The sequence below is a fragment of the Eucyclogobius newberryi genome, unplaced genomic scaffold (assembly GCF_026437365.1).
Source record: "Eucyclogobius newberryi isolate DKJ021-1_F unplaced genomic scaffold, fEucNew1.0.hap1 SCAF_19, whole genome shotgun sequence".
Lineage (NCBI taxonomy): Eukaryota > Metazoa > Chordata > Actinopteri > Gobiiformes > Gobiidae > Eucyclogobius > Eucyclogobius newberryi.
In genome coordinates, this window is record NW_027315823.1 from 27,670,541 (window position 1) to 27,696,973 (window position 26,433).

The window sequence follows — 26,433 nt, forward strand, 5'->3', positions numbered from 1 at the left end:
AACATTTAGAATAGATTTATTAAGCCAGTCAAATACAAAAGTCTCACATGTGCTTTTGCCTAGAGCAAAGAAAAGAGGAAAAACAACTGCATTTTTACAGCGTACCCAAAAAAGTGCAACGACGTTTAAGTGTGTTCCCTTAACTCAGAGGTGAGCCCTTTGAGGATTATAGCAGGACTAGGGACCAGGGTTTGGACGAGAGTCTGGTCCGGATTAATGGATCTGGACTGGACTACAAACCGGAGTCTGGAACGGACCGGAGGAGTGGGATCAAGAGTTTAGTGTTAAAACTATGTCACTTTGATGGAGCAAATACATTTTGTCTTTGATTTAAAAGGCAATCGTCTTCACAACTTCAAAAGATCAGATGTGGCCCATTTTTAATCATATTTTGAGCACAATATTTTTAAAGTTACCCATTTCATCAGTGTATGTGGCTCTACGTTTTGTGCCTTAAAATGTGAAGACTAACATTTCTTGGTTCACTCATTAAATGACTAGAACATGTTTTCACATTGTCATTTTTTGTCAAAATTTGTTTTCATAATGTGTCTTTTTGCACTGTCAATCTTTTTAGTCAATAGAAGCTTTAACTCTCAAGTCCCAGCCGTTGTGAATGTTAGCCTAATGAAGTCATTGTGGTACAACTGTAGTACTTTGGTATTGTACTTCATTGAAAACAGATATTTCATATGGTAATTCTGTTTGGAAACAAGAAATTTAAATACAAGATACAGTCAGATGAAGAGAAAAGAGTAAGAGCTGGTTTCCATCACCATAACAGACCAGTCAGTGTTAAAGTTCATTTAACAGTGTTTTTACTGTTTGGATTTATAGCTGGACATGGAATCTTAATTTTGGTCAAATCAAATTAGGAATCTAAAGAAGAAGAATGTATCAATATTTACACTGACTCAAAGAACAAACAATTTCACTTGATTCAAGTTTTTCCTCAGACATTTCTTTTTGGATCTGCGTCAGAGAAACCAGCTCAGGCATGTGAATGTAAACCTCCCTAAAAGACTTAAAGAGTGGAGTGAGGTTTCTGAATGTGCTGTGGTGAATGAGTTTAGGTCCATCGTCATGGAAACAGCCCGTGTTAACTTCTGAGTGCGGTACAAACAAATGCTTTCAATACTACGAGAGTTTTATCGGGATTCTACACGACAGAGAAACAGCATTACCCAGGACAATGGTGCACACGGATTCAATGCAACTATCAAAAACAGCAGGATATAAATAAATGAGCACAATCGCATCGTTTGCCTTGGAAAATAATCAGAAAAAAAAAGAATTGAAAAATGTTCAATATGAATGGTTTTCCCATTGGTTCACATGGGACAGTCCTATAACATTAATGTAGACGCTGGGACGGCGCGCGCTTCAGGAAACTACATTTATTATTATTCCATTTGTAAATGGCTTTTTTTGAATATTGATTATAATTAGTCATTGTTTATTATGCAATATTGTGAGAAATCTTAATTGTACTTCTAGTTATTCCTCCTACATTGTGCTTTTTTCTGCCACAACCAAAGCTTTGAGACTTCTGGAAATGTGTTTTATTTCAATCTTACTTAATTTATATATGCACGTTACTTTAAAAGGTATTTTCTGTTTTAATTTCATTTTGAACCTTTTAACAGCAATATCTGATCATATCGATTATTTATTTTTAAAATGCGGATAAATGCTCACGTTTCAAAATCAAATTAAAAATAGAAGTTTCGGGGGAAAGAAAAGAAGTTGACGGACTTGATTAAAGCTGGTTAGGGGAAAAGGAGGGATATGTCTTTCCAATCCATGCGAACCACGCCCGTTTTCCCCAAAGCGCGCGGCATCTCTGCATTAGTCACATTCACATCGAGTATGGCTGGAATGGCGTCCTATTGTCTGAACCCGGGGGAATGGCTTATTCAAACCCTACAAAACTAAGTGCCACTTTTTTGTGTGTGTGTGTTTTTTTATACATATTTGCAGAAAGAACAATCACATATTCCAACCTATTTAACAAACAACTTCAAATCCTGATAATAAAAAAGAGGAAAATAAAATTCATGTGTGTACAGAAGAGCCAAGTGTCCACAAATAGCCTTATAAAACCAAGTATAAACACATTGTCGGATATATCTACAGTTCAGTAGGAAAATGATGCCACACCAGTTCAAACCAGGGCCCTCTCCGTCTCCCCCTCTCTCCCGCAGGCTTCAGTGCTTCCCGGGGTCCGCGTTCTGTCGCTCTCGTTTCGCAAAGGCGGCGGCGGCAGCAGGGGGCGCTACTGTGGCCGCTGCCGGCTGGTCTGTGAAATGACAAAGCAACGGTGTAATTTCAGCAGGAAAGTCCCATTGAGACTTGGAATCTGCGGTAAATTTAAATGTCATAACTTGCAGTATTCTCGCTGGAGTGAGGTTTGAAAAAAAATACTTAAAAAGCGAATAGCGAACAGCACCAGGCGGCCGCGGAGCGGCGTTCCTAGCAAGCGCAGCAGCACCCTAAAATGCCCTTGGCGCGCGCACGGTTATCTTAATACCTGGCGGTATCTTTTCAGCATGGCGGCTTTTGGGCTTTGCGGGGGCCCGAGGCAGCATGGCGGGCCGCCATGCCAAAAGCCCTCAGCGAGAACACTGACTTATAACAAAATAATATAAAATGGTCAAACATATCACCATTTAAAAAAAAAATAAAAAAATATCGCCGTTGCTTTTCCGATCAGGATTTGTACCCATCATGACGCGTACTGTTTTCTGCCTCATTTCAATTGCACATTCAACTCCTGCCCCCAGCATGTCCCTGCAAGGCCACCGTAGGCGGCGAGCATAGTTTGTGCCATTACCTGCGTTTTCTGGAGGCGGTCGTAGGCTTTCCCCCACAGCTCTCGCTCCTCTGGGCTGAGAGAAGGACGACTGCCACGGGAAACCCTGCGCACAACGCCACGGTTACAGTCTAATACGCATTTCATCTGCTGCGAGCTTAGCAAAGGGAAGTGTGTGTGTGTGTGTTGCCTAAAGGCGTTATCAAAGCAGAAAACTGAGCCTGAACTAAAAGAAAAAGAGGAAAAGAGCCTTGTTACATAACAGCCACTCCAGAGATAAGGCAGAAACAATGGAAAGTACTTTGAAGATTAAGACATTAAGAACTGTTTTGAAGTAACAGAAACAGTTGTAGTAAGTTGTGTGGTAGTAAAGGTAGTGAAGCAGTTGTGGTGGCAGAAGTAGAAGTAGCAGCAGGTCTTTGGGGCGGGTAGTTGTACCAGACTTACCCAGGCATTAAAGGACACACATTCTGCATTATTTGTATTATTGCCATTTAAACTTGTTCTTGAACCTTCACTTTGATGTGCAAGCCTTGAAATAATTATTTTTACATCCCTGTCAACATGACAGGTACCGATCATTTGGTACCTGTCATGGCCAATTTTGAATCGGTCACAAGGAAAGGAAAACAGAATAACATAATTAATGAAAAATGAACTTTTATTAACATGTCTCGTTATCATTTAACATGATTTTAACATCAAAACTGGTCACTCAACAATATATATTACTCCCTTATAACTTATAAAAAACGGAGGGATTCTATCTTTACAGAACTCATGGCAGACTTTGCACTTTAGAGCGATGACAACACCTGTTCTCATCATACCCTCGCCAGTCACGGGCACAAAACTTAGCAAGATCATCATGAATCCATTTATTGACAGTGATAGTTTTGAGTGTCCTTACAGCCACAGTTTTTTGTTTATGTTTGAAGGCGGCAGCGTGGTGTTTATCTGCCATGATTTTCTCCGCGCGCGCACATGCTCCGCTGCCTTCCTCCGCTGTAGAACTACAGCAATAATCGTGGTCTGTAGTACAGCGCGCCCGAGTTTGTGCATAGGAATCGCTTTGGGCATGTTCACCGCGCTGTTTTTGCCTATTAAAAACATATTACGTTGAAAAATTTGCGTCGGTCAGTATGTCTGGAGCCTTGATTTTGGAGTCGGTCAAAACTGATTTTTGCGCCGGTCATTGACCTTGTCCGGCCCGTTATTTCGAGCTTGATATGCCATGTTTTAGAACTTAAAATGACATAAGTTCAGAAAGCACACAGGGGATTATTGTTAGCTCTCCATCTACTGGCAGCAGAGGGAATTACCATGGAGGAAAAAAGCTATCTTGCCCCGAACATGCTAATGTGAGCACATAGGCCTGTCACGATTATACATATAGGAGTGATATATTGCGGAAATGCTCAGAGCGAGTCTAGAGATGATTTATGGATTTAAAATAGCACAGCGTGGAGGACTACATAATCAAGTTTTTTTCATAACACTATGTCAAAGTGTTTTATTCACAGGGAGAGTCTAACTGCTGGAACTCCGGTCACTATTACCATGTGTTTTGGGACTGTCCTGTTGCTCAGGAATATTGGAGCATAAGACATGGACAGTGGATATCTTTGGAGCATACTTCTGGCTGCAGGTAAAAACACAAAATGGATGACACAAAATGCACCTACAATAAAAAGGACTGGATTGACATTATTATGGACATATGAAAAATTAAAAAAAACTAACTATATATAAATACAAAGATAAATACATAATTTGGAAATTGACAGACTTTATACCAAGTGGGACTCTTATTTTTGTTTGAGTGCCATGATGTTGTTTCTTTGGATGTTTTGTGCTATTTTGGTTTTTGTTCTCTGGTCACGTTCTATTCAGTGTTTTATATGTTTTTGGGGAGGGAACTAGAAACAGCACAGCAGATCCCTGGATCTCTTTACCTTTTGAGAAATTGTTTAGAGTGTTTAGAGGCTCAGAGGGAGAGGACCTTGTAAACAGGATTAATTAAGCTAAATGCAACTTCAGGTCTGTTTATGACAAGGGAACAATGATTATAACATAGTTAAAAGATCAGGAAAAGTACATTTTGCATTATATGTGTCCTTTAAGCTGGTAGTGAAATGGTTCATTGCCATGGCAACGGTCCTCACTTGAAACCCAAGGGTAGAAGTAAAGGTAAAGATAGTTACAGTAGTAGTAGAAGCAGTAGTGGTAGTAGTAGTACAGTCTCAGCGGGGCGTTATGCTGGTAGTCTCTCGTGGAAAGGCTGGTAATAGAACTAATAGCGATAGGTCGTAGAAGTAGTAGTAGTAGTAGTAGTAGCAGTAGCAGTAGCAGAAGTAGCAGTACCAGTCTTACCGGGGCGTTAGGCGGGTAGTCCCGGACAAGGGGCGGGGCGGCTGTAGGCCCCGTTGCCGTGGCGATCCTCGGGGGGAAGTGAACAGGCCACGCCTCCAGCCCCTGCACAAAGGGACCACAGTACGGAGGACTGAGAGGGGCGGAGCCTAGGGCGGGGACGGGGCCTAGAGCGGGGGGGTCACGTCTGTCCTGAGTCTGCCCCTACAACCAGCACCAGCCCATTACCACCACACAACAACAAGGAACTTATACTTTACACAAGTTTCAACAGTGCAATGTGATCGAGTCATGTGGAAATAAGTACGCACTTGAATACGCACACGAATACGCACACGAATACGCACACAAATACGCACACAAATACGCACACAAATACGCACACGAATATGCATCAAGATTGGGTAATCTGATTTATTGTCATGTTTATTATATTTTATATTTTACAACTACACAAAATACAAAATGATCATAAAAAAAGTCTACTCATATGATAATTGTGCATATATTAAAATGATATTCATTTAAGGAAGATGTTCAAAGAAAAATGTGGTTGGTAAAGTGACTAGGCCTAGGTTTTGTATATGGATGATTACATATACTGTAATCTATATTATATAATGTATGTTTGAACACTTTTTAAAACGGGTCTAACCTAACTGGAGTGAGGCTCTTCTCCTGTAACTGTTCAGTGCTACTCTGGGAAATACTGCCTTTGAAACATGTTGCAGTGCGTGTACAGTGCAGCAGTGCAGTTGTGCGTGTACAGTGCAGCAGTGCAGTTGTGCGTGTACAGTGCAGCAGTGCAGTTGTGCGTGTACAGTGCAGTAGTGTGTGTACAGTGCGGTTGTGCGATTGTGCGTGTACAGTGCGGTTGTGCGTGTACAGTGCGGTTGTGCGTGTACAGTGCGGTTGTGCGTGTACAGTGCGGTTGTGCGTGTACAGTGCGGTTGTACAGTGCAGTTGTGCGTGTAGAGTGCGGTAGTGCGTGTACAGTGCGGTTGTGCGATTGTGCGTGTACAGTGCGGTTGTGCGTGTACAGTGCGGTTGTGCGTGTACAGTGCGGTTGTACAGTGCAGTTGTGCGTGTACAGTGCGGTAGTGCGTGTACAGTGCGGTTGTGCGATTGTGCGTGTACAGTGCGGTTGTGCGTGTACAGTGCGGTTGTACAGTGCAGTTGTGCGTGTACAGTGCAGTTGTGCGTGTACAGTGCAGTTGTGCGTGTACAGTGCAGCCGTGTAGCGCAGGCGTCACCTGTTTGTGATGCTGCATCTGCAGTCGCTCCAGTTTGCAGCGCTCGCTCCTTTCTCTCTGACACTCGTTCTGAGCCTGGTGCAGCTGGACAGAACAAACACATACTCATGGGGGGAAATAAAGCATGACACTTTTTATAATTGCATCACTAGCTTGGCAGTCATATTGCCTATCCCCAACCTCCTCGCACACGCACGCGCACATGCACACACCTTATTGTGGGAAGTAAGAGGTTCAGGACCTTTAGCAGACACACAAAAACTGGGGTTTTAAATGCCAATAAAAGAGGCTAGCGCACATTTAATCCCAGTTTTACACATTAGGACTGAAGATTTTGTACTTTTTTATGTTTACACATACAAAACAGGACTTTAATTTTAGTAAGAAGATGCTAACATATTTAGAACACATTCAACACTTTCACATAAAAGGCCTTGTTTTAGCGTGTTCCATGAATAACATTGATTGAAAAAGTGAAGCAGATTTGTGGACTTTGATTACCTGGTTGGTCAGATTGGTGATTTGACCCTGTAGTCTCTCCACTTGTCTCCTCAGGTCCTCCTTCTCCTCGTTCATGCGCTCCCGATCGCTGCGCTCTTTCCTGAAGTCCTCCTCAAAGATTTTCACCTTTACAGCAGAAAGAACATTTATAGTACATATGCCAGGCTTCAATATATAGTCAATTTGTATAATAGTTGACGTTGGTGTGTTAGTGACTAAATTGAAAAGCGCAGGAAGTTACTTCTTATTAAGAATATTAGGTTTTGTCTTTAAGAGTTTTGTTTATAAGTTTTTCTTAAAGCTTTCTATAAGTTATCTGTTCTTTTACTCCTGTATCTACTTGCGTTGCAACACCCACAATTTCCCCATTGTGTGGACAAAAAAAGCTCATCTAATCTTAAGTCGAGTTCTAAAAGTAGGGCTGTCTATAGACTATTCCCAATGGTCGTCACTGATTCCATGACTTGCGCATAAGTTGCGTTCGCGGGTGGGAAAAAAGATAGAATGCACAACTACAACAGCGTCCACTCGGCTGATATAGGTCTCTTTATCTCCTGAAACTCATCTGGAAGTGTGACTGTTGATAGAAGAGAGCAAACACACGAGGCTCTGTGTTTCCTGACTGTATTGGTTAAACAGCTTCATGTGATCACACTCAAGAGTCTCTAAAATGGACATGGACAAAAGTGTGTTACATGATAAACATGAATATGGAGCTTACCTGCTCTTTTAAGACTTGTATTTGAGTGAGCAGCTCTTGTTTCTTCAGGTTGTTGGCTGCATCACTCGGTCCTGGAGGCTGCTGAGCTGTGGAGGGCGGATGGAGGTTCAGGGCTTCCTCTAACGCCTTCAGATATAAAAACATCAGGATTAGATTTATTCACCTGTATCTACTTTTTTGTGATTTGGTTGTGAAGGATCTTTTGTCCCATAGGCTTTAAAAGACGTGCCAGTATAGTGAAATTGTGTTATTGTGCTATCCATTCGACCACCGAGTGGCACTCATCAAACCTTTTCATATTCCAAAAAGTTTATGTTCAAAAGAAGTTCATGTAAAAATAATCCGATTTGTACAATTGTTGAAAAGCCTAGCTAGCTACTTTTGAACTGTTTCCTAATGATACTACAAACAGATGCTGTCCGTCTTTGCTCAAATCAGAGAAGTTCAAATATCTCAACCACACCAAGATTGGTCAACAAGTTATTTGAGTTTATTTGCCCCGCAGCTCCTCCAGACAGGTAAAAAGTACAGTCTTATGGTTCTCAACTAACTTGATATCATATTGCTCTTCATACTCTGTAGGTCTGCAGCAGACACACGTCCCTATACAAACTGAAGGGCATAGGTGACCGGATCCAACCATGTCTCACTCCATTCGTCATAAGCAACGGTTCAAAAGTGACTTACTAACTTTCACAGTACAATGTAGTGGCTGGATTAGATCGGGTGGAAGCTCTTTGTTTATCATGGTTGATGTGATCAAACACTTTTGAGGCATTTAAGAAGCACAGAGACCTTGTGGAGTTCAGCCTTCTGTAACAGCTAACATCCTCTTTTCACTCCCATGTTTGTTTTTAAAACCAAACGGAGAAAGAGTCCTGCACTGACCCGGTTGAGTCTCTGGATCTCCTTCTCCTGGTACTCCCTCTGCTTGCTCAGGGGCAGCAGCTGGTCCTGGAGATAGCGGATTTTCTGCTTCAGCTCTGTGGTCTCAGAGTTCAGGCACTCCTTCTCTCCCTGGAACGACAGCAGTGTTCTTTAGTCAGCAGTAGCAGTAGCAGCAGTAGCAGCAGTAGCAGCAGCAGCAGTAGCAGCAGTAGCGGCAGTAGCAGCAGCAGTAGTAGCAGTATTTGTCGTGTAGGATAGTACCTGGACATTTTCGATCTTTGACTTGGCTAGCAGCAGTTTCTTGTCGTAGTCTCTCTGCCGCTGTTCTCGCTCCGCCTCCAGCTCCACCACATTCTTCTGGGAGTCGGCCAAACGCTGCCGCAGGTCCGTGATCTAAGGAAAAGTGAGAACGCATTTACTGAAACCTTGTTGTTACGATGGACTTAGAGCTAGCCAATATATTGTAAATGTTGTTTAAGATACTGCATGTAAAATGTCCTCGATCGAGTCTTAAGCCGGCAGCACACGAGGATTTTAAAATCTCCCGCAAATTTGAAGTAGTGTCAAAAAAAAGGACACATTTTGCAGCGTTTATTTGTCTTGCACCGGCATGAAGGACTGTGACGCCGCACTTTTGCCGAGGTCAGAGGGGGATTTACACAGGCAGGAGAAGAGCGCAAGTGTCACATAATCGAACGGCGTATCATGAAAATCTGCTTGTAAAGGCCACGCTGTGATATTCAGAGGGAAGGAGCCCGTTTCACTGACCAATAGCAGCTGTGATGAAATGTTACGATTTGACAAATGGTCGTAAGAGAGTCGCAATGAAACTAAAGTCTTCTAGAGTAGAAGAAAGTCCTCTAGAGTAGAAGAAAGTCCTCTAGTCTAGAAGAAAGTCCTCTAGTCTAGAAGAAAGTCCTCTAGTGTAGAAGAAAGTCCTCTAGTGTAGAAGGTTTAGGTTGACCCACACTTTTATTCCCAATACAACCATCACTTGATTGATAAAAGGATTTACCTGAACAACAGCAGAATGGAGAAGACGGAGTGAGTTAGTGACTAGGGCTGCAACAATTATTTGAGTTAAATCGAATAATTCGAAAAAAGCTTTGATCATTATTTTATTGATTCGATGCTTCGTTTAATTTACATATTTTATTAAAAACACGTGAATCTGTGGCGCGCGGAGCGCACGGAACAACTTGTGGCGCTTTTGTTCCCCACGGACCTTCTTCCTGAAGCAGCTAAAGCAAAACAGAGAGAGCGGCGTGTTTTAAACTCACGAGTGTGACACATGGATGTATTATAGGTGCGACCGGGAAGAGTTTTGTTGTGTAAAAGAGCAGGTGCCGCAAGCAACCACCACTAGTTCCGTGCCAGCACCCGCGTCGCCACCGCTCCACACTCGCTCCACACTCGCTCCACACTCGCTCCACACTCGCTCCACACTCGCTCCACACTCGCTCCACACTCGCTCCACACTCGCTCCACACTCGCTCCACACTCGCTCCACACTCTGCTTCTCTGTCACACTCGTACGTTTCAAACATGACACACGCTCGCCTGCGGCGCCTTGAAACGGTCAACACATCTATGGAAACAGCAGGAGGAGCACGACCGTGTTATAATAATCTGATGTGAAACAGAAAGTCTGCGATGACACGGAGACAACGCCGTAAAGTTACAAAATGCAAAATGTAGAGCCACCGCTCCAGACACCAGCATCACTGTCCCAAACACAATGTTTTACAAACTAATGTCTTATTTTAAGATATGTGACAGAAACGCAAATGATTTCATACTGTAACTGTTACAAACAGTCTGGTGACAAGTTAATTAACCCTTTATATATTTTCTTTATATATTCTTTATGTTCAAACAGAACACTTGGACTGGTGAAGTGAAATGTTGCTGTTTTGGGGACAAACTTAAACTCAATTTGTTATTTGTTTATTACAATGAACTATAACATTTATTTAAAAAACGATTTAATATGCTTTTAAATGGTTTACGGATTGTACAAAAAAATTAACCGATTCATCGATTAATCGAAGAAAAATCGATAGATTAATCGATTACTAAAATAATCGATAGCTGCAGCCCTATTAGTGACTGATCTATTTATTCAGGTTTTTTTTTTTTACATAAAAGTCAATTTCTTGGCATTTTTCCTGTATGTAAAGTTGAATTAACTTACATGTAAAGTTGAATTAACTTACTGTATTACGATTGTTTGTGTGCCTTTTGGGTCAGATATGGTCAGATTATGGAAATATTTAAGTTTTGAGAACTCTTCTAAAAATGACTAAACAATGCAAAGGACACGATCATTTCTAATTTGGCTTTGAGAGCATGCGAAAGTCAGACAAAATGAACATGTTTTGACCAAATCATTTCAAACCATTGCAACACAGACGAAAAGAAAAAGGAGCATTTCTTTACCTTTTGTTCAAACTGTGACTTCATGGCGTTCCACTGAATGTCCCACTGTTTGTTTACCTCCAAAACCTGCGACAGACAAATCATCATTCAACAGCAACATAAAATACATACACTTTTAAATTGTATTGAAATAAAATTATACTAACATCTTTCCTCTGCTTCTCCAACAGCTTGATTTTCTTCTCATACGTCTCAACGTCACAATGTTTGGTCGGCGTTTTCTCTGCTGCTTTTCCGCTCTGAAAACACACAATAGTTATTTGCTTTGGTTCGAGCGTGTTCTAAAGTTTGTACGCCTCGGTGATGGTGAAGCGCCGCGCCTCGCTCAGTTTAACAAGCTAGAAATGGTGTAAACGTTGCCGTGACCGAGCGGACAAGCGGTCGGATGTGCAGATACACGGAGCAGTAAGTGATTTTTAAACAGTAACGCGACGGTCACTTCATGAATACAATCAATCGCACGTTAAAAGGAACAAAGGACAATTTATGACCTAACAAGTGCCACCTTATAAGTTAATTAGGGGTATGAGCAGTTGAAGACTTATTCTAGAGGGATTAAAACAAGGTAAAACATGCCCAGGCTACATTTTACAGTGCATTTATCTAGTTTACATTTAGTTTACAGCCCAAATAAACTTTCAGCCTTTAAGCGTCATTGTTAAAGACGCAAAATAACAGTAAATATCACTGTAACGTACCCAATTAAAACTTTTCATAATCAGCTTTCATAAACTACTTTTTTTGTTTCATCATCTAATATATGAGTAAGGTCATCCTTTGTATCGTATCGGTCGGGCTCAAATTCCAATTGCTATAATGTGAAACTACCAGTAATTTAGGTTGAAAATGGACAAGAGCGGAACCAAACCAGATCTAAAACCGAACTAGACTGGGCTCAAATCAGGACCAAACACTTATATAACATGTTGGGACTTGCGTTCTTGCTGGTCCAGCTGGGTTTACCTTCTGTGGCGTGCTGGCCTCCATCTTGGACCGTACGGCCTCCTCCTTCACCGGCTCCTCTTTGGTTTGTCCTGCCTCTGCGCTCGTCTCCTGCGGGGCCGTCGTGGTTCCACCCGTCACCAGCTCCTTCAGTTTCAGGTTCTCCTGTCTGCAACACACACACACACACACACACACACATAATAAGTCCCATCCTGTGCCACCCGGACCAGCAGCTGCCTCCTCCTCCTTTTGGGAAGACCCTTCTTTACCCGAGTGAGCAGTTTGTTATAAGAAGCCAAGAATCAAAAGTGAAAGGCAGGGCGTCATTTACAGAGTCACTTTCATTCTCATTCATTTGTGAACTTTGCACAAACTCTGAAATAATGGTCCAACTTTTACTTCCGTTTTAGTTCACAGCGGGACGAAGGCAAGATTAAACCAGAGCTAGAACAGGTCAGAACTTTGTATAAAACAGAACTGAACCAGGTCTAACTGCTGTGCAATTAAGACTTTTACTAGAGATTCAGTCATTTCAAATTGTCAATGATCAGCTTGGGTCGTTTTAATGTAAAAGCCTGTTGTTTTAAAGAAATCAATAAACAATATATTTGGAAGAGATTAAAAGTCTAAAGAAAATACATTTTTATATGTCTTTAAGACGAAAAATAGGAAAAAAGGAACAGAAAATTGTGATTAATTTGTCATCAATACGATGGGGGAAAACATTTAAAAAATGGCCTTGTCATGTCAAATGAAAACTTAAATGATACGTCACAGCGTGAGTGGGCTTAAAGAGTGTGGAACAACTCTCCCAGGACAGTAGAGGGCAGCACTGTTTCTTTTTAAGGATTTTTGGCTGTAGGCTTTTTTGGACAGAAAAGTGGAGTGTGAAATGGGGATGAGAGAGAAGGGAGGACATGCAGTAAACTGTCAGAGCCGGGGTTCAAACTTATGACACCATGTGCCAACTGCACATGGAGCTCCGTCTCGTAGGACAGCGCAGGACAAATGACAGCATGTGTAACTGGCAGCGCCCTGATTGGTCCTGAGTTTATCAGTTTCATCATTTCGGTCTGTCCCTGCCGCTTCTTACAGCAGAGCATTTGTGTGTTTAACTGCAAGTGTGAGATCACAGCCCTTATTGGTTCGTTTCCCTCATGTGCCAAAGTTTGTCTTGCCTGCCTGGTGGTTTGGTTTTTTGTTCCAGCGGGACGAGACAGAGTGAAAGTGTGTTGCTTTGAGTCCGTACTGGGCAGTGGAGGGCGGATTGGTGCGTACAAGGCTTAAGCACTTCTTTTGCCATTCTCGGCCAACAAATAAACACTCAATAAGTCATACTGACAGGGATTTTACTTTGTGCTTTTCATTAAGTGCAGTTCTTGGTAGTTTAGGGCCGGGTTCGAGTCCAGGGTGCCAGGGAGACTGTCCAAGTTCAGACAGTGTTTAAGGGTTCGTGCTAGTTCTTGGCAAGTATTCGTATAATAGTACAAGCCACCAAAGTACTAGAATGTCCTAAACCACATCTTAACCGTTCCTAACATGAGCCCTAGATTTTAAAAAACATTGGTGTAGAAGTGTGAGTGTAGAGCGGACCTGAGCTGCTCCAGGTCCCTGTTCCGGATGTGGTGGTCCTCCTCCATTTTCTTGCGGAGCTCGTTGTTCTCCTGCCTCAGCTGCTCACACAGGGTCTGTCAGAGAAGAAGAGTTTCCATTTTATATATGGAAAAATCTTGTTTCATTTCTCATTGTTGCCAAGGCAGAGTGGTAAATAACGCACTGCTGAAAAAAAGGCACAAAGGAAAGTGCAACAAAACGAGCTTAAGAGAAAAATAAAATAATAAATAAAGCCATGTTTTGACTGGTCCTTGAACAGTTCTTTTAAACAGATCGTTTAGAAACTCCAAGTTTGTGTTGCCGTGAGACAAGTAAAAGACATTTATTTCACCACTCTGCAAAGCCTTTACACCGTGTTTTAACCTCTCTTGATGTAATGCACAGGCTTTTGATAATGTTAGATGCATTACGCACTGGAAATGTCATATTTTAGGTCTTGAGTAAAATGAGACGAATCTGCTGTGTCCTGTTTGTCGACTTATTTCAACATTTAAGCACCATCAGTGGAAATAGAGTCGTTTATCACAAGATCAAGTCAGCATTTGGTGAGAAATGATCATTGAGTCTTAAAAGTCCCAAGTTCCAGAAGAAGCTGGACCAGCCTGCGTCAGTACCTGCAGCAGTGAGGTCCTCTGCTCGTTCTTCTGGACTTTGGACGAGAGGTGGTGGAACTCCACAGCCATGCGTCCCAGGTGAGCCAGCAGCTGGTTGGGGTTGGACTCCTCTGCGAAGATGCTAAAGGAGCTCTCCAGGCGTTTGAGCTGAGAGGCCAGCTCGTTCTCCTGAGGCAGGAGAGGGATCACCGACCCGGCCTGGGGACCACACAGGAAAGAAGACAGAGGGATTGGGGGGAAGTCACAACGGCTTTAATAATGATCACCATAAACTCCTAAAACAACGAATGAATAAATGAATGAATAAATGAATGAATAAATGAATGAATAAATAAATCTCTTCAAACCTTAAATGCAGACACCTAAAATCCTTTCTGTGTAATGTCCATTCATTCAATTTCACGCTCGCTCACAAATGAAATGCCTCCGTGTTGTACAGTACCTGACTTTACCTGACAGTACCTGACCTGCCACATTTGGCAGTTATGACGCGTTTTCAAAATAAATTGCATTGAAAATGAATCCATCATGTGACTGAAACCTGTTTGTCCAGTTTCAAAGTAAAAATATCTTAATGGGAGTGGAATGTTGCAATACAACAGCTCTGTGCGCAATGTCTGACCTCATTCTTTGTGTCAAGCGTCACTGCTATAATTGTTAGCAACAACAAAAATAACAAAAAACAGACAATTTTCTTTAAAAAAAAGGATGCTACTATAAATGGCAAGTACATTATGTCTTGTAAAAGTATTGTAACAGAATGAGACACAACCTAGAAACAAAAACGACGTGTTCCGACTCACATCTCGGAATTCCTTCTTGGAAACTCGGGCAACATAGAACCCAGTTTATCAGAGTTAGACAATCCAACACGTCTGTGCCCCGTGTAAGAACAAAGTTTAAAATCCCTGCACTACCTTCGCTGAGGGGCCTGGCACCGGGTGTGTGTGGGTCATCTCTGCGTAGAGTGCAGCACATTCTGTCCTGGTTCTGGACCTGGCCCTGGCCCTGGTTTAGTCCGAATTGATTGAGACAAGGCCATCTCGAGGACACGCTCCCCGGGAGAAACTGGAACTGCGCTCGTGGTGAGGCACTTGGACCTGGTACAGGGACTAATGCGGGTATGGGTCTGTGCATTTTGGGATCATCCGCTCCCGTGGCTCTTGTTGTATGGATCACAAGTTAGTTTACAAGCAGAGACGTGCTGCGGTGCATTCTGTGCTCAGCACCTCAAGGTTCTGGACCTGCTTTAGTACTGCTTTAGTACCGCTTTAGTACCGCTTTAGTACCGCTTTAGTACCGCTTTAGTACCCGGGGGTGAAAGCGAGCTTTCCATGTTGTGCAAAACAATACTATCACCATATATGGACTGGCATGTTCCACTACAGCCTCCAGTGGCCAAGTCTGGCCTCTTAACGCCAGCTTTAAGCTTGGCAAGGTAGCAAAAGAGCACCCTGGAACTGCACCTTACAAAAAGCTCCAGTTAATGGCAAGTCTGAGGGCAAATACGGCCCTTGGACTAGTGAAGTGAAACGTTGCAGTTTTGGTTTACTTATGTGAATTTAAGAATGAAATGTGTTGTTTTAAGCAGAAAGCTCTCATTTGATTATTATTACTATGAACTATAATGCTTATTAAAAAAAATATTTAATATGATTTTAAAAGGGGCTTAGGCAATGTGAAAAACGAATAGATTACTTGATTAATAAAATAATTGATAGCATACAATTAGAAACAAAAAACAAAACAAAATTCTCATTAGGAGGAACTCATGAAACTGCGGCGTCTTACCCGGAGATCGTCACGTTATCCCGGCGGACATCCTAAGATTTTTATAAGAGATCTTCTACTGAGAGTGTTTTTCAAACTTCCTATAAGTTATTTGTTCTTTTCTTCTGTATCTATCTCTGTATCTACCTGCGTTGCATCAATGGAATTTCCCCATGTGGGACAATAAAGGATTATCTTATCTTATCTTATCTTAAAATAAACTGTCAGCTGACATTCTAATGACCAGTTTTGGCAGACACAGGCGCTCCCTCGTGAGTCCTGGGCTTTCCCCACACTGACTCAGGCTTCAGCCCAGCACCCATGTTTGTTTAGTCACAAAACAGTGGATCAGTGTCAGTCCTCCAGGAGCGGCCGGCGGGAGACTACAAGACGTGGAAGTTCCCAAGTGGAGCCATACTAAAGACTAACAAATCCCTTCATTAACGTCAGCGTCTTAACAATATCTCTGGTGTTGGAATAGTTCCTCGTTTGTCTTCAAGTTTACTCAATTTATTTAAAACTATAACTTATTTTATCCTGTAGTTTGGAGATCAGGTAAGACAGAAAGCTGAAGCCCATTTTAGTAGGACTGTAAACACTTCTGAACCATATTGTAAAGAAGTATTATCGATAATAATAAACAGCACAAGGAAAATATCATTACTTTTAATAAATAAATAATTATTCATTGGTTTATAAGTTCCCAGGACGTCGTAATATTACAGTCGCACCGTGGCAGCACTGAATTAGAAAACAAGGCTTTGAAACTTTGTGGAAGACGACACAGAATAAGTAATGCAGTTAATTGCATGCCTTTTAATGAATTCAAAGCATTTGGAAGATAATCCAAAATGTCAGTGCTCTTGCTTTGCATAATTTTATCTACAATATCTTAATGTTTTCTGTGTATTTTTATTTCATGATATTTTGTTTTGTGTGTATTGTGGACTAAGAGTTCTTCTACTGAGAGTGTTTTTCAAACTTCCTATAAGTGATCTGTTCTTTTCCTCTGTATCTACCTCTGTATCTACTTGCGTTGCATCAATGAAATATCCCCATGTGGGACAATAAAGGATTATCTTATCTTAAATAAATAGTAATAGTAGTAGAAAAAGTATAGCCCTCAGTAGAAGTCATCAGGGGACATTTCCACCCCCAAATATATCTCTACAAGGTTTACGCAGAGTCGTGCTCAAACAGTACCTAAAGATCAAGCAGACAGTGAGCTTCAGTTGGACGTCATAGACAACATGCAACAACAAACAAATGAGGAGGACACATACGTGTTCATGAAGGTCAGTCTTTCCGTGAGACTAATGTGCTAACTCTGGAGCCTTTAGTCTAAGCGAATCCCCCAAGAAAAGTCTAAGACTTACCACTGCAGTGGGTGGCGGTAATGTAACACTTTGATACCAACCGCCATAAAATTCCAAAGAAGAAGACGAAGAAACCCCCTAGGCATAGATCTGGTGCAGAAAGCGTCATGACAGGTCTAGTGACCAGAACTAACAGAGCCTATTATGTTCAATTTCATATTGAAATTAAAAAATGCACTGGTAATATTTAGTGCAGCTAAAGTGAAGATGGGGTGAAGCTAGTTCAAACAAAGCATCATGCATTTCCTTTAAAGGGGATCAGGATAAAAGCTGTTTTACCAGTGTACAGTTATACTGTAAAAGCATCTATTCAGGGGAAAATTATTCCATTGTGGGCCTTTTTCAATTTAATTATAGAGCGCTTTATTGTTCTCAAAGCAGGAAGTGTGGCGTTGGCATGCTAGTTCTTGTTTCATGATTTATTTAGTAAAGCACGTACGGTTAAGGCGTCTGCCGTCTTGCCCTCCATGTTTACCACTTCAAACTCTGATAAGGCCTCCTGTGGATCAAGACACACACTTTAGGAGACGGTAAGAGCCTTTGTTTGCCCCACACTTCAACACTTTGCAACAGCAAAGTAACAGAAAAGTGGATGCAATATAAAAAAAAACAATTTAAAAGTACAGGCCTCAAAGTGCATACAGAAAGTTTCCATGTTTTTCAAATGACTACTTTGTTCAGTGGAATCAAGCCCGTCTTATTAGGAGTAGACTACACAGAATAGACTAATTCCACGGTTAAAGATGTCAAACATTATGGCACCACAATAAAAGCCCCCCTCACTTTATTATATTTATTTTACATTGTTGATACATTGTTGATACATTGAAGTTTGCCTTATATGGAATTGATTGCAATCTGTTGTAAAACCACCACCAGGGGGCATCAGGGGGCAAGTTATCTGTTCTGTATCTACCTCTGTATCTACCTGCGTTGCATCAATGAAATTTCCCCATGTGGGACAATAAAGGAATATCTTATCTTATCCTTAGGCTCTGTGGTAAATATTTATTATAGTAGTGGCCTTTTGTGAAGAAAAGCTGGAAACATGAAGGAGTGCCGAGTAGTCAAAATATTTACTATATTGTTAGTTTTCTAGAACATTTTTGGGGAGATAACTACAGAGGGGTTTAATTCTGCTCAGGTTTTAATGAGTTTATTTAACTGTTATTGTGTCAGTGGCATAAAATAGTTAATATTATTTATCATTAGGGATGCACGATCAGTCAGTCAATGCCGATAACTGATTTCCACGTGTTTGCCACCGATATTACCATTCTATACCATTTTAAACAATTAACCTAAATTGTTGTAAATAAGAGTTTATTTTCTATATTTTTTTAAGTCTAAATGTGGACACACCAGGCTGTATGAGCCCTGATATATAGTACTTAAAAGCAGGCAGACGTTGCTTTATTGACTTATAATCCAACTATGGTAGATTAAGGATAAAGGCTGGCACTACAGTTCATTCAGTGGGACTGGCACGAAGCGGGTTCACTGAAATATCTTTCCTCCAGAACATCAGAGAAGCTCAGACACGTAAACGTTCCTCCCTCACTCTCTCGGCTGAACGCGTATTTTGGGCTTATAATCATCAGATCAAATTATCTGTGTCATAATTTACCATTATCGGCCAATAATTATCATGACCAATATTATCGCGACCGATATAATCCCTATTTATCAATACTTTCTGCAGAAATACATGTTAATTAATTTGACATGCCTAGTGCTAAAAAGAAAGAAGAAAGTCCTTGATCCGTCATCAATTCATGATGCTCAATAACCATTTGATAAGAGTAGAATGTGAAGAAGAGGACTCACTATGGGCTTCTCCGGCTGGAGAGTCTTCCCTAAACAGATGGTCTGGTCGTCCTTCTGCTCCGAGGCGGGATGAAGACACACTTTACCTGAAAGGGAGAGGATGGAAAACTATACTGTCAATCAGGGCAGCTAATGTGGTGGCAGCTTAAGAGGATAATGTTTTTTTTATATGAATGGTACGCAGTTCTCCAACAGGGATCTTTAATATGGAACTTGGAGACAAAAGGCAACATGTATAGACAAATGTAAGAAATAAAATAGTCTCTACGGAGGGCTAAATGTCCCTTATCGTCTGTATAAATAGTTTTGACCTATGCGTTGGGATTCTTACTCTCCCACTTCTCTTTCTGTTATGCTATATTCAGACCGCAGTTTCAAAAGAGCACTGCTTTTTAGTTTGATGTCCTGGATACACATAAGAACTAGACTTAAAACACACCCGCGATCTCCTCTCGAACGGTCTTCAGATCGAGCAGGTCGACAGCGTGATTATCCTCCCTCGAGCGCGTGCCCACATCGCCTTCCTTCACCGGGAAAACATCTGCCTGCCATGGCTCCACCACGCACTTTAGTAGCTTGTTCTGCTGAGGGCCGAGGGTGGTGGTGAGGTGGCACTGCCCCATCGGTCCTCCTTGGTCTGAGTCATCCTTGCGCTCACTTGTCCCGGACAGGGACGGGGCAGGTCGGGTCAGGTCCCCGGGAGGTGACCCACGAAGCTGGGTTGGCTCGGGCGGAGGACCAGGGCGCACCGGCGGCCGTGGGTACTGGCACACCGGTGCGGCCGGAGGGTCGGCCAGGCCTGGCCTGCCCACCACAAGGACTGGGGAGGGGGTGAAGGCGGTTGGGGCGCACCGGTGGCAGTGGGTCTGGCCTGCCCACCACAAGGACTTGGGAGGGGGTGAAGGCGGTTGGGGCGCACCGGCGGCCGCCGTGGGTACTGGCGCAAAGGTGCGGCCGGAGGGTCGGCCAGGCCTGGCCTGCCCACCACAAGGACTCGGGAGGGGGTGAAGGCGGTTGGAAGTGGAACTCAGACCGCGGGAAGGCTGGGGGTCGGCACGGGGCGCCGTCTTGGCGGGGGCGTGGAACCAGGGCACTGGCCATGGGGACTGGTACCCCGGCGCGGCCGGCGGCTGGACTTGGTACGGCTCGGAACGCTGGGTCGGCTCGGTCCAAGGCTCCGGAAACACCGGCCTGACAGCGTGCTGAGCAGATATCTGACTCTGCTCAGAATCGAACGCCCTCAGCAGGTTTCGCATCTGATCGACCACCGCAGCGGGGCCTGCCCCTGAGTTCGGGCCTTGGACCGGTCCCCCTTGGTTTGGGTGGGTTGGCTCGGGCGGGCCCGGCCGTGGGTACTGGTAACCCGGCGCGGCGGCTGTGGGGTCGGCCCGGCTTGATCGGCCCACCACAGGGAATCCGGAGGGGGTGGAGGCTGTTAGCGCTGGAACTCAGACTGCGGGAAGGCTCTGGGAGTTGGCACGGGCAACCGGCGTGGCGCAGGCGTGGGCTTCGGACCCACCGGCCCGGGGGTATACGGCTCGCTCCGCCTACCCTCAGCATCGGTGGCCCGGTACAGCGCTCCAAACTTCGACGGCTCGAACGGCAACTGGGCCGCGGCTGGGGCCCAGTTCTGGGTTTGTAGAAGTCACTGCTCGAGAGTGCCTGTCAGAGCACTACTGGAGGCCAGGAATGATGATCGGCAAGACGAGACGATACCAGGTGCTTTTGGTAGCTTTATTTAAGCTCACAAGTAGACGCAGAAGACGACAAGATGTTGTTGTTGTTATTTTATGGCGGTTGGCATCCAATTGTTGCATTACCGCCAGACTTTATTCCTCAGACTTTTCGTAGTCCTCAGACTGTCGTAGTCCGTAAAAGTACTCCTTCCATTGCTTTGGTGTTACAAAGCCCATGAGGTCATGATATGTCTTTGTGACTAGAATAGTTGTTGTTTCAGAGACCAATGAGAAAGGCCAGCGTGGCTCCCAAGAAGTGTGAAGGTTTCAAGAGTGGAGGTCCCAAGTGTGCAGGTTCCAGAATTAAGGAGAATACCCTGGTTGTCTGAGGACTACGAACCGCCATAAAACAACAACAACAACAACAACAACAACAACAACAACCTTGCTCAACACCCGGTCTGGAGAGACGGGAGATGGCGGAGGAGAGTGGATCGGGGATGGAAGACGTTCTGGACGGCGTGGAGGAGCAGCCTTTTCTGCCTGCACGTGCCCGGAAACGTAAAAAGTCCCTTAGCTCGTCCGAGGGTTCTGGGAATGAGCAGCAGGATGAGGCTGAAGCTATTGATGTCCGGGGTGAGAGCAGAGACTGTAAGGTGATCATAAAGCTTGCACAGGATAGTGCATCCTTTAAGGAGTGGAATTCAGTGGCATTGTCAAAGAGCCTAACTGTAGCTGTGGGAGTGATCAAGAGTGCGAGTGTCCTTAGAGATGGCTCGCTGCTGGTCGTGTGCAAGGACGCGGCTCAGCAACGGAAGGCGATTGGAACTAAACGTCTGGGTGGAAAGGACATTCTTGTGTCTAATGCTGAAAGGACAGGAGACCACCCCCACCCCCATCTCGTCACGCTGATCACTCCGACTCCCCAAAAGCAGACCCCCATCACTCCGACTCCCATTTAGCGCCTTTAGCCTGTTTTCTATTTCTGCCCAATCAAGCTCCTTTGTTCCAAGGAATCTCCCTGCAGTTTTAGCAATGATCCTGATCCTTTCAGTTCTGTTTTGAGTCTGAGCAGCACAGTTTACAACATCCACCATAAAGAGTACAAAATCCTCTCTATCCACAACCAGGGTATTCTCCTTAATTCTGGAACCTGCACACTTGGGACCTCCACTCTTGAAACCTTCACACTTCTTGGGAGCCACGCTGGCCTTTCTCATTTCGCCCTGGCTGGGAGCAGCGCTGGCTCCTCTCTCTGTATTTACTCTAAACTCGTTACTTGAAACTTTCTTGACTGCATCTGCATAGGATATACCTTGAGAGACCTTTATTTTATGCACCTCAGCAGCTCTTTTGCTAAACCTGCATCCCCCGTAGGCAGAGCTATGTTCTTCCCCAGGATCAAAGGAACAAAGGCGGAATGTAGCTGCTATGTTGTGTCACCAAGCCAAGGAGGAACAAAGGCGGAACACCGGTGACATCATAAGGCACTCGGTGATGGGATGGAGCGAAGAATAAAGGGTGAAATGCAGTGATGTCATAATGAACCCTGTGGTGCCGGAGCGCCTCTAGTGGTCACCCCATGAACTACAAGAGCATAGAAACACCGGGGTCGCGGGGCCTTTGTACAACACATTTTGCAGATTATGAATTGACTTTTTACAACTCCGACACCTGGGACACATGGGTCAAGACACTTGAAACGCACCGCAGAGAAGTTGGACTACATGTAAACCATTCGACTTCTACGCTTTGGTTTGAACGCATTGTTAAAGCAGTGGTACCAGACTTCATTCTGGTGCGCTGACTTTATGTAATCGTGATGTATTTTATCTATCGCTAACCCAGAAGTAAGTTTAACTAAGTAAGATTAACTGTGGTTTGGCGGCCCATTCCAAAGTCACTTCACCTGAATAAAGCGGTTCTTGAGCGTGTAAATATAAACAACGTGTCAAAGAGTTTGTGAGAGCAAAGATTTACATACACGTCGTGTGCAAGGACGCGGCTCAGCAACGGAAGGCGATTGGAACTAAACGTCTGGGTGGAAAGGACATTCTTGTGTCTGATGCTGAAAGATACACGGTCAGAGGAGTTATCGTAGGTGTCCCTACGGCGACGTCTGTGGATGAAGTTAAGGAGAATTTGACTGGAGCTACGGTGGTGGACGCTAGGCGGTTGAAGGTGACCCGGTCTGGGGTAAGATGTGACAGCTTGTCGGTAATGGTAACACTTGAAGGGAGGTGCCTGCCTAGTAAGGTGTTCATTGGGTTCATGTGCCATGACGTTAGGCCATATGTTCCACCGCCCCTGCGTTGCTTTAAGTGCCAGCGCTTTGGGCATATTGCAGCGGTCTGTAGAGGGAGGCAAAGATGTGGTAAATGTGCAGGAGATCACGAGTATGGGAAGTGTGACGTGGGAGCAAAACTGAAGTGCTGTAACTGTGGGGAAGAACATAGCTCTGCCTACGGGGGATGCAGGTTTAGCAAAAGAGCTGCTGAGGTGCATAAAATAAAGGTCTCTCAAGGTATATCCTATGCAGATGCAGTCAAGAAAGTTTCACGTAACGAGTTTAGAGTAAATCCAGAGAGAGGAGCCAGCGCTGCTCCCAGCCAGGGCGAAATGAGAAAGGCCAGCGTGGCTCCCAAGAAGTGTGAAGGTTTCAAGAGTGGAGGTCCAAAGTGTGCAGGTTCCAGAATTAATGAGAATACCCTGGTTGTGGATAGAGAGGATTTTGTACTCTTTATGGTGGATGTTGTAAACTGTGCTGCTCAGACTCAAAGCAGAACTGAAAGGATCAGGATCATTGCTAAAGCTGCAGGGAGATTCCTTGGAACAAAGGTGCTTGATTGGGCAGATATAGGAAACAGGCTAAAGGCGCTAAATGGGAGTCGGAGTGATGGGGGTCTGCTTTTGGGGAGTCAGAGTGATCAGAGTGACGAGATGGGGGTGGGGGTGGTCTCCTGTCCTCGCCCAGTCTCGTAGACGCACGGCTACCAAGCAGCGACATCAGTGGACATATTAAAGCCTATAGAATGAAGCCTAAAGAATAAAGCTGTACGGTGGAAGCACCGAACGTCAAAGAAGGAGAGGAAGATGAAGAAGAGTCTCCCTGGAATAAAGCCGGTTGGTCTCTGAAACAACAACAACTATTCTAGTCACAAAGACATATCATGACCTCATGGGCTTTGTAACACCAAAGCAATGGAAGGAGTACTTTTACGGACTACGACAGAGTCTGAGGAAAACAACAACAACAACTACGAAAAGTCTGATGAATAAAGTCTGGCGGTAATGCAACAATTGGATGCCAACCGCCATAAAACAACAACAACAACATATACACTTCTAAAGGATAAAACGACAAAGACGTCCCATGACCTCATGGGCTTTGTAAAACAACAAAGACGTCCCATGACCTCATGGGCTTTGTACTTCCAAAGCACCGAACGTCAAAGAGGGAGAGGAAGATGAAGAAGAGTCTCCCTGGAATAAAGCCGGTCACAAAGACATATCATGACCTCATGGGCTTTGTAACACCAAAGCAATGGAAGGAGTACTTTTACGGACTACGACAGTCTGAGGACTACGAAAAGTCTGAGGAATAAAGTCTGGCGGTAATGCAACAATTGGATGCCAACCGCCATAAAACAACAACAACAACAACATCATATACACTTCATACAACAAACACTAACAACAGAATAACAACAGCAACAATAGTCTAAGGAATAAAGTCTGGCGGTAATGCAACACTCGGATGCCAACCGCCATAAAACAACAACAACAACAACAACATACAGACTCTCCTTTCACGGTTTGAAAACGAACTTCTGTTTAAACTGTGTGCTGAATATACACAAATATATTCCTGATGTGTGGCAGCTGCATACCCAGTCCATCGGTGAGCATAGGCCCTCCCCCAGTGCACAGGCTGGCTGCGATGCTGCTGGACTTCAGAGCCTCGTTGTCCCGCACCAGCTCCTCCACCCTCTGCCTCAGTCGGGACGCCTCCGACTGAGACTCCTCCAGCAAGTCTCCTGAAACGGAAAATACAACACTTTCAACTCCAAATGAAAAAGGAAGTGGCAGCCAGGAAGAGGAAGAGGATGGGAACAGTGTTTCGTAGTTTATTAAAATAAATTTACTGCATTTCAAATTAAGATCTCACAAACATCATCCACCTCAGTGGGTCCTCAGTCGTGACTTTGCACATAAGAATTGTTCTGTTGTTTAATACAGAACATAAACATAAAGCGGAGTACTGCAATATTTTTGGGCTGATATGTAGTGTCAATTTTCATAATCTTCCCACAAGATATATGATTTGAAAAGAAAAAAAAAAACTCGCTGTTCTGCGTAATAATAGAATCAAATTAAAGTAAATAAGTAAAATTAAGTAAATAGAAAAAAATCCACAACCCTGTTTCACTACAAACCCATAAAGAGCAGTATAATCACATTTTGTTCAGAGCTCTCTTCATACTAAAGCGATAAACTAATGTCTCTCCTGAAGGCCTAAATAAAACATCTGCCTATGCTGGAGATTTAAGGCCAATAGCTGAAAAATGTAAATATTGGCCAACTGATATTTTATTTGTATTAGTTGTTTATTTGAATGTCCATCTCCTGCTGCACTGTGGGTTGTACCAACCACATGTCTCAAAAGAGGATTGTTCTTCTATAACATCCCCCTCAGGAGGAGCCAGGAACTCTAGACCGCAGTGAGCACTTTGCTTCAGGAGCTGTTTTACACATTAAACTACAATGTTTATTGTGTGGCTATGCTAATAAACAGCCTGCTGTCCAGGTGTTATATTTTAAGATCAGACACGAAGTCCGTGCTCTTGAGGTCTTTGAGGGCTCTTCTGTGCGAGAGCGGCTGTGGACAAGGAAGAGCAGATGGAAATGTCTGTAAAAGTTTGTTGTGGTAAAATTACGCTGCTGTCAGTGAGTCGCCGCTGTAGATAAGGATCAAAAAAGTGTGAAAGTCGGTTAGAGGTGAGATGAGTGGGCTTAGAACCCATTTTGTGGGAAGGGGCCCTCACTCACTCACCCAGGCTCTTGAGGCCCTTCATCCTCTCGCGCAGCATACTGTTCTCCTCCAGCAGCTGCCTGTAGCTCTGCTCCTTGGGCTCGCTCCCGCCCGGGTCATAGATGCGGTATGGACCCTTGCCCTCCATGGCTCACTGACTGGACATCACACTCTCCACACAACTGCAACACAAACAAAATGTCAGTCATTTCTGCAGAGTCCTCAAAGCTAGTTTAGAATGCTGCAAAATGGTACAATTTCACCAAAGTTTAACAGTAAACTGTTTTTTTTGTATCGCAAATGAAATCAAAATCACAATTTGAATGGTCACAATCATAAAATCACAATTTCCTGTGCAAACAAAATATCATGTCTCACAAACAGCAAAGCCCTGTAGTTCAGACTTTACAAACTATAATATTAAACTATAATAAACTAAATATTTTGATTATTTTTTCAGTCTTCTCTCAAATGTAAACGCTCCTGGACATAACATTTTTAAAATGTGAACAGAATTCGACCTTTAAAAGCTTTTCACAAAGTTACATCAGCAGAACATGGTTGTCTTCAATGTACAGTATGCCTAAATCATAGA

At 43.5% G+C, this 26,433-nt stretch overlaps 1 protein-coding gene across 2 annotated transcripts; it reads right to left on the reverse strand.

Annotated features, from left to right (window-relative positions):
* Positions 1-26,020, reverse strand: tnip1 (TNFAIP3 interacting protein 1). 2 transcript variants are annotated; one of them, XM_072452542.1, is made up of 17 exons: positions 25,860-26,020; positions 24,697-24,843; positions 19,131-19,216; positions 17,743-17,802; positions 14,158-14,355; positions 13,523-13,617; positions 11,948-12,095; positions 11,131-11,223; positions 10,985-11,050; positions 8,807-8,938; positions 8,546-8,674; positions 7,658-7,783; positions 6,937-7,062; positions 6,436-6,519; positions 5,186-5,386; positions 2,834-2,918; positions 1-2,299 (listed from the first exon to the last, which is right to left on the reverse strand). In XM_072452542.1, exons 1-17 carry the CDS (start codon positions 25,984-25,986, stop codon positions 2,208-2,210), a joined length of 1,995 nt encoding a protein of 664 aa, XP_072308643.1. In that variant the 5' UTR covers positions 25,987-26,020; the 3' UTR covers positions 1-2,207. The 2 variants fall into 2 exon arrangements, with proteins under 2 accessions (XP_072308643.1, XP_072308644.1); XM_072452543.1 differs by lacking the exon at positions 5,186-5,386 and having other exon boundaries at positions 25,860-26,019.
* Between the last annotated feature and the right edge of the window lie 413 nt (positions 26,021-26,433).

Excerpts from the sequence above, each read along its gene's own strand:
- tnip1 (XM_072452542.1), bottom strand. The coding sequence starts at position 25,986 with ATGGAGGGCAAGGGTCCATACCGCATCTATGACCCGGGCGGGAGCGAG. Across the intron at positions 8,939-10,984 it reads AGTCACAGTTTGAACAAAAG|ATCACGGACCTGCGGCAGCG; the intron begins GTAAAGAAATGC and ends ACTTTTCCTTAG. Across the intron at positions 7,063-7,657 it reads TACAAGTCTTAAAAGAGCAG|GTGAAAATCTTTGAGGAGGA; the intron begins GTAAGCTCCATA and ends TCTGCTGTAAAG.